This window comes from Alexandromys fortis, unplaced genomic scaffold, assembly GCF_014885135.2.
Source record: "Alexandromys fortis isolate MF-2015 unplaced genomic scaffold, M_Fortis_MF-2015_v1.1 scaffold_79, whole genome shotgun sequence".
Taxonomy (NCBI): domain Eukaryota; kingdom Metazoa; phylum Chordata; class Mammalia; order Rodentia; family Cricetidae; genus Alexandromys; species Alexandromys fortis.
In genome coordinates this window covers 196,347-205,085 of record NW_026067964.1, presented here as the reverse complement: position 1 = coordinate 205,085, position 8,739 = coordinate 196,347, and the positions used below count along the sequence as shown (strand labels likewise).

Genomic DNA, 8,739 nt, shown 5'->3' with positions numbered 1-8,739 from the left:
ACAAGACACCCTACCATTTTGAGTTTGTTGTTAAAGAATCAAAACCTGATGCTGGCGAATTCTGTGCGAAGCACTAGGGTAATGGAAAGTGTCTCGGGCTTGTATAGTCATAGTAGCCAGAGCCGTTCTAGGGAGCCCAGAGAAAACCTGGGGACCACTGGAACAATTCCAGACCACTCTTTCATCTTTGTCTTTAGTGCAGGTCAAGGTGCTGGGGACAGTCCACCTGACGGAAGACTCAGTAAGTGGGAGTGAGAGGCCAGGACACAGTCACCAAGACTGCACAGACCAAGAGGAAGGGACCACCCAAGGGATGAGGACACACTCACCAAAAGATGGAGGATACCGAGCAAGTGAACGCCTTCAGAAGTCACTAGCTACATGCTGTGAAAGGGCAGGTACCATTCCATACTTGTCCTTAGCCCTAAAGCCTGGCACAAAGTCTGCCTTGATAAAAGTTTGCTCATTAGAACAAAATAAACTCGTGTTTTCCACCATGAGTCCACCAAACCCTCCGGTAAATCTGTGTGTGACATTACAAAGCTCTTCACATGCACCTTCCCCCTCCCCCGCCAGGTCCCCAACTCAGCCCACTCAACCCAAAGCCACTGGTTAGGAGAGAGAAGGGGGATCTGAGGGATGGAGACTTGAGTGTCTAGAAAGAAGGGAAATAACTTCTTGGCTGGCTTATTCTGGTCCTCTCCTGCCTTCTTCCGGTGCCCACAACCTGTCAGCAGCAGCACAGGACCAGCGTGGTCTTCTCAGCCGTGTTCTTTCCCCGACCACGACTGCCCTGCACTCACGCTGAATCTTCTTAACTTGATGGTAGGACACGGTTATTCAGACACAACTGTTAATCAATGAAAGCAAACATGACCTCACACCAAACAACTTAATTCTATTGGGAACAAGTTTCTGCTTGTCATCATATGAGTACAATAAAAATATGATACAATAAAAATACACTTTCAGAACAAAGTTGAGCAACATGTCCTGTAAGTCTGAGCACTTCTGGGATTTATTACAGAAAACCATCATGTGTATGCGCAGAGACTTAAACATCTGTTCATTGTAGCATCACCATAGTAGAAACTCAGAAATACTTCAAGTCTAACAACGGGGAATCGAATACATCCAACAGCATCTGTTGGATCGAAATTGCAACAGAAGAATTAGCTACTTGTAAACACATCAGAATAGTTACAGCACATCAGAGGAAGGCACAGGTCACAGAGTAAAAGGAAAGACATCATTTTTGCAAAACAAATTCTTGCAGGTAGAATAAAAGAGCATGCAAAAAATAATAATAGCAGCAATTATTTCTGGGAAAGTGGATTATGGAGATTTTTTCCACTCTATTTACTTTTGTCTTCCCAAGTTTTTGACATTGGTAGATTTTTAAATTATAAACAACTTCAGAAAAAAGTTGGTTTTTGTGTGTGTGTGTGTGTGTGTATGTTTGACAGTTTGCCAGTGTGAGAAGGTGCCCTCAGATGCCACAAGAGGGCATCAGATACCCTGGGGCTGGAAACACAGGTGGTTGTGAGCCAAGCAATTGGGTCCTCTAGAAGAGCAAGGAGTGTTCTTAACCACTTTTCTCTTCAGACCCTAGACCTGGTTATTTCTAATACTCATATAGCTATGGGAATGTAGTTGACAGAGCTGTGATTTCAAAGTGTTGACTACTTTTCCTACAGACACCTCTTGCTATTTAGGTCTCAGCACCCCAAAATGCCACCTGCTTTTCTTCTGAGCTTCCTTTTCACTGAATGCTCCCCTGAGATTTCCTTCTCCAGCTGACTATAAGAGGAGGACGTGGCATTACTTTCTCTTAAGCAACTTCACTCTGAGTTCATCACCCCCTAGGCTCTTGCTCTCCCTCAGAGATACTCCCTTCTCTCCCTTAAAATAAGTGTGAACCTGTGACTCAGGTCCTCTCTATGACAGAGAGACCTCAGAAACCAGACCACTGACCACTGAGTCTGGAAACCTAACATCAGCTTCCCTGGGTCTGTCTCTAGCATGGGGATACTTTTTGTTGTTGTTTTTTTTTTTTTTTTATTCCCAGTCTCTTGAAATTACAGAGCAGATCCCCTGGATACTGACTTGTGAGAAGTATGCAAAGCTAACTCGAAGTCACGGTACTTGATCCGCGAGGACAAGCTGCAGAGTGACCGCCCATCCCAGTCTCAAGATCATGTTCCCAGTGAGATTAGTAAGGTCCTGACACTCTCCAAGTGTGCCAGGTGGATGGTGAATCACATCTCTGCCTTTGACACGAGGCTGGCATATGGAATGCACATTTACCTAAAGGGAAAACTAGAGAAAAACACTGTGTCCTCCGTGTTCTGGTCTAGATCCCTAAAATAAAGATGAGCTAACTGCACTTTGTGGGAAAAGACTTTTTTCCCACATGTCATCATTACATAGTACGTGGACTTCATTTGTAACATTTTTAGAGAGCTGTTATAAAGAACACCAGGCTATGATTAGTTTGCTGTATTTAGACGTATTCTAATTAGAAAACACAGTTCTTGGAAACTGGGGGGGGGGGTAATCTTGAGTCCGTCTATTCTCTAAGAACTGAGAGGCAGATTTGGAGACCGATTAACTCTGTATTTCATGTTTCACACAACTCATACCCTTACCAAAATTTATAAGTCACAATGCAAAAATAAAATACATATTTTGATAAAAATTATACCCATTATAGTTTGAGTGTGTGCCATGTCACATACGTGGAGGTCAGAGGACATCCTGAGGTATCCCTGGATGTCATCTTCCACCTTGTTTGGGACAAGGTTTTTGTTGTTCAGTCTCACTCATACCAGACTGGCTGGTCCAGGGGCTTCTGTGGGCTCCATCTCTCATCTATCCAGCACTAGGAGCACCAAAATTGAAGACGCACACTGCTGTGTCAGGCTCTATGTGGGGAAAAAACTCAGGTCCTCACAGTTGGATGGCCATCCCCCTTAGAGAGGGTATCATTTAGATGTGGGTTTAGTGATGCCTCCAGGGCAAACATGCCCCTGAACATCTAGAAAACTTTGCTATTGACAGCTCTTACAAGGGATCATTACACAGCCATGACAGGAAATCCATTTTGCTTTCTGATCTGAATGCAAATTCACTTGTTTTATTAACTAATTTGAAAAAGCTTAATACAGTTTACTCACCATCCTGGAATTTCAGATTCTGAAAGGCAGAAATGTCTGGAAGTCTAGAGTGCATGGCAGTTTCTGCCAGCTAGATGTAGGTCTCTGGAGCACATATCTCTTCCTAAATCTGAAGATGCTGATACCCAAGATGAAAGTGGATGGTCCTTTGTTGAGAGAGATGCAGATTGCATAGGAAACTGACAGCAGTCAGCAGAAGCAGTCACCTGGGAGAGATGATTTGTGACCCTAGGAACGGCTCGTGCTAAATTCCAAGGCAACCTTCCTACTGAGGACACCAGACACAGAATCTTTTTGATGCTGTCCCCTCGGGAATTTAAGGGACAGTGATAAAAACAGATCTGTGAGGTAATAAGCCATGAGAATCATGGTAAAAATATAAAATAATAAAAATGAGTTAATTTAAGTTGTAAAAGCTAGTTAATAACAAGCCTGAGCTAATAGGTCAAACAGTTTGTAATTACTATTAAGCCTCAGAGTGGTTATTCAGGAACTGGCAGACAGGAGAGAAACCCCCAGTTACATCATATTCCATAAGTGCATACAGTACAATGCCAGTCTAGCCTGGGAAAGTAACAGACATCAGGAAGAATCAACAGTTTATGCTAAATGGTTAAATGCTGAAAAACTAAGAGTAGAATGATACAGTCAGATGGAGCCTTGTAAACCACAGGTGGAAAGGACTGAGCAGGTTCAAAGAACTGGATGTCTGAAATTGGGGTAGCCATTCCCCCATGAGGAGATTGAAAGATGAGGTCAGAATGTGATTAGCAGGATCATGGGTAGCCCTGGAGTACAGGCTCCTTCTCAGCCACAGCAGAGTCTTCACAAGGGAGCAGCCTGGATACATGGCCTGGTGAGGATGGCCATTCCCACTCCACAGCAGACAGGCTGGACTAAGGACCAGCTGCGGCTGGGCCACTTCTAAGGCCAATGGTGGTGCAGGGCAGAAACGATTGGGCTGGTCCAAGAGCCAGTGAAGGAGGCAAAACCCAGGACTTAACAGTGAGTACGCGGCACCCCTCGATACCCAGTACACTGCTGGGTATGTGCAAATCTGAACTCGGAGGAAAGGTGGGGTAAGAACTGCAGGTGGTTCCTAGACAGCATCTGGAAGTCATGAGATTGGAAGAGCCCAGTAGGAATCATGGACACGAGAAATCTGTTTAAAGAGAAGATGAGAGCTGGTGAGATGGCTCTGCACTGGCTGCTCTTCCAGAGGAACAGGTTTCAATTCCCAGAACCTGCATGGCAGCTCACACCTGTCTGTAACTCCAGTTCCAGAGGATCCACACCTTCACACAGACATGAATGCAGACAAAACAGCAATGCACATAAAATTAAAAAAAAAAAAAAACACACTTCAAAAAAACAAGATGAGCTGGAAGCTGAGGGGAAAGGGAAATGGGAACTACTGTTTACTCAGTACAGGCAGTCAGCTGGCGACAATGAGGTCCTAGAAATGGATGATGGGAATGGTTGCACAGTAAAGGCACTTCATGCCACCGAACTAGTCACTGAAAAGTAGCCAAAGTTATACACTTTATCTTATCATAATAAAAAAGAATACTTGTGCTATTTGAATAGTTTAGCACAAGAATGAAAATCAAGATAAAGTGAGGGAGAATGGATCTCAAGGGGAAACACCTTACAGAGGGAGCTAATGAGGTTGGTAGGAAACTCAGGGTCACACCATCAAAGCTAAGGACAGCATTTCAGAGGGCAGTGTTCAAGCAAAGAGGATGCTACCGAGTCCCATCATCTGGTGAGGGCAGAAAAAAGAACCAGCTGCAGCGTGTCGGAAATATGGAGGTCAGGTGACCTTGGGGAAGGTTGTGGGCAGTAGAGCCTGGAAATGACAGAGAGGAGAACGGAATGGAGGGGAAAGCAGCCCAGAGTACATGCAGTGGCAAGTTTGACTCCTACGGAGATGGGATGGTGGCTTCTTCAGAGTGAGTGTGCTGAAGGCTGAGGAGATGGCTCAGTACATACTGTGTTTGCCACGCAAGAATGGGAAGGAACCCAATTTTACCTCTAGAACCCACAAAGTCAGGTGTGGTGGGGCACACTTGCAGTGGCAAGGAGCAGACACAGGAGGAATCCAGGGGTTCCCCAGCAAGCCGGCCTCTCTGAAGCAGTTAACTCCAGACTCAGTGAGAATCTGCCTCAAAGAACGAGGTGCATGGGGCTGGAGAGGCAGCTCAGTGGTTAAGAGTACTTGCTGCTCATCATCCCGGGGACCTGAGTTCAGTCCCCAGCACCCACACTAAGAGGTTCAGAGCTCCCTGTGACTGCAGCACCAGGACAGCCTGTGCTGTTGTCCTCCTACCACAAAACACACACTTAGAACATATACACATAAACAAAAATAAAATGAAGCTTAAAAACAGTATGGATAGCTCCTGAGAAACAATGCCACAATGCCTAAAGTTGGTCTTTGATGGCTACATGTACACACAAGCACAAACACACACACACACACACACACACAAGTGCACATACACACAAGGGTGCTGAAATATCAAATGTAATTAATCGAACAACCACTTCAGGGGTAATACAATTTTATATTAATCATCTCAAAAACCCTTTAATAGATAGATTAGAGTTTTATTTTCATATTTATGGTACTCGCGGATAATTGCAAATTACTCTCTTCATTTCGTGGGTGATAAAAATGAGCCATGGAAAATATCTTCAAGGAAAATCTTAAAAAGTCAAAGCTCATTAAGAAGATATTCTCACTGATTTTTACAATTAAAAAGTGCAACATACTGTTAAGAAAAGAATTCCTGTGACGGTTACATGTCCAGTAAATCCCAAGTTTTAAGGCTTAGTCACACATGTTGATTTTTGCACGTGTGGCATGTGTACATGTGGCAACATGTTCTGTATCCTGGCTACATTCTGAAGATGCCGAAGTCAGTCTTCTGAATGGGCGCATTGAGGGCTGCACTGATGCTAAGTCCCAGAACCAGCCTGGTGTCCACAGGATCGATAATCCCATCATCCCACACCCTGTGGAAAGAGGAGAATGGTCACTGTGACTCAGCCATCAAGCCGCCATCCCTCCTTGTCATGCTCAGAATCACTGAGAGGATCCACACACACACACACACACACACACACACACACAGCTCTTGACTAGCGCCTGCTTACTGGAGTCGCCAACCGGAAGTCAAGTTTGAGCACGGAACTAAGAAAGACAGTGCTCACAACCAGGGATGCCAGGTGGAGCTTCAGGCTTTTCTTTATAAGACTTTCTGTTCCTTTGCTACTCACAGAAATGTAGCAATCACATTGATCTGCTTTTGTCTTTAATGTGGAGAGTCCCATAAACACAACCCAGTGACCTTATAGCAAAAAGCACATTACCCAAAACTCTTAGCAACTCGAAAATCACTGCATAAGCCTCGCTATATTTTATTAATAAAGAAAGTAATTTAAAATGCCATTCTTCATTTTTGTGTTACAATAGAAAAAACATTTTTTAAAAACCCTTAAACTGCTTTAAAGAAAAACCTTTGAGTAGAGACTTTAGTTTGTTCTCACTGGCATTCTCAAATGTATAAAGAAAAATGAATGAGAAATAATACTTTTTTGACTTTTTTTTAGTTGTTTGTTAGAATTTTTTTTTTTTGAAAAGATAGGTCTCACTCTATAGGCCAGGTTTGCCTGGAACTTGCGGTGATCCTCCTGCCTCAGCCTTCTGTAGATGTGAGCTCCTGGCCAAATGAGGAATGTCGCCCTTTGGGGGTTATTAGTGAATGGCAGTTTCCCCTTCTCTACACAGATGTTTCTAGCATCTGGATGTCACAGCAATTATTAAACACAGGCAGTCAGGAACTGCATCTTTGCTCATAAAACAATCATCACAGGGACCCTGTGTATCAATGGCCAAGGGACAGAAGGCTGTTTTGGGGACTGTGAACAGGTAGGTGGACTGGTTATCCCTTGGGAGCCTGAGAGCAACAGAATCCTCCAAGCAATGAGGGAAGGGCTTGTGAATGACAGCCACTAAGGACTGTGCAAGGAAGAGGTTCAATCAAAGACCTGGGAAAGTTGGAGTGCAACACTTGAGTGATGTCATGGAGCACCAGGGCTGGAGCTGAGCAATGTAGCCCCCCAGGAAAACAGGCAATGAAACAGAGGCTCTAATAATAGAAGATAATCCAGACAGCTGGCTTCTACCATGTTCAAGTCTAAGGAAGCCAGGGAACAACTGTTAATCTGGGCTTGACCAAACATGAGAACATTCCAAGCCAGCTTGGAAATCACCTTTAGGAGAAGGTTGCTGCCTCCAGGCCAACAGCTGTTTCAACAGCACGACTAAGCACCTGTAAATTAATAGACAAACCCTCCCGACTTTCTAAATTTATTCCCAAAGATATATCTATTCAGCCATGCTCACTGATGCCTGGAATGTATCCTATTAACAAATACTAACGTTAGCATGACAATAATAAAGGGTGCAATCTTTCCCAAAAGATGACTCATTTTAGGCATCAAAAACCAAGTTCATGGCTCATATAAAAGTCTCTGTCTTTCAAGTTCAACCGGCCCTGAGCATTTCAGCCAAACCTTCCTGGAAGCACTGCCAGTGAGCGTATCTATGTGCTTTGTATTTATTTCAGATCTCTCACATGGCTCCCTGCAGCTCCTCTGCCTCTATTGGCTGCTACCACGGAATGTCTGTTTGCACTATGACAAAGTGAGGTGCATCTTTGTTGCTCAAACCAAAGATTAAAAGTACTTTGTTGCTAATTAAATGAACCAATGACTTTCACAATATTTGTCTGTGGGGTGAAAACACATATATACAAATAGCATGAAGTCAAATAGGCTTTTTGAAAACTCACAAATGTTGGGATTAATGAGTCCTGGCCTTCAGCTGCTCTTCCCTCCTAGAACCTTCTAATTAAAGTTACTAGAAGCTGTTCCTAGCTTAGAGGCTCAAAGGATGGGATTTTCACCTGTTGGCCATTGACTGCAGTGTATTTAAGCCTACATGGTGCTAATAAAGAGGGGCTTTGCTATCAGTGTGTAAAGGTCTGCGTGTTGGTCTGTCTCTGCGTCTGTGTTCTCAACCTCCAGCCCCTTGCCCAAAGCTCGCAAACTGGGGTCTAGCGCACAGAGCGCAGACCAGGGCCGCTGTACGCGGCACACAAATACGCTCAGGGCGTAGCTCAGATGGTAGAGTGCTGATCCACCATGCTAGAGGCCCTGGGTTTGACCCCAGTCCCAGCACTGCAGAAACTGTGCTGGGGACACCTGAGAGACACCTGTCATCCCAGAGGTGGAAACAGGGAGGGGGCTCAGGAGCTCAAGATCATCCTGACACTTAGCCAGTTCTTACTCAGCCAGTTTGGGCGGTAATGAAATCTGTTGCCAAACAACAACAAATCTCAGATGTTATTATTTGAACTCAAACTGATTAACAATACACTTTAGTCTTTGTACTCTACTGCCAAGAGCAATGCTGACCATGGGGATGAATTCCAATGACTGAAATGGATTCTAAGCTTCCCATTTTCTTCCCCGCTTCTCTCCAGTCTGCCCTAGC

At 44.3% G+C, this 8,739-nt stretch overlaps 1 protein-coding gene across 1 annotated transcript in view; it reads right to left on the bottom strand.

Annotated features, from left to right (window-relative positions):
• Positions 1-1,444: 1,444 nt before the first annotated feature.
• Mccc2 (methylcrotonyl-CoA carboxylase subunit 2) overlaps positions 1,445-8,739 on the bottom strand; it is a 65,239-nt gene continuing 57,944 nt past the window's right edge. The window contains exon 17 of the mRNA XM_050153855.1: positions 1,445-6,194. Coding sequence (XP_050009812.1) covers positions 6,077-6,194 — 118 coding nt within the window. The 3' untranslated portion in view covers positions 1,445-6,076. The remainder of the gene's footprint in view (positions 6,195-8,739) is intronic.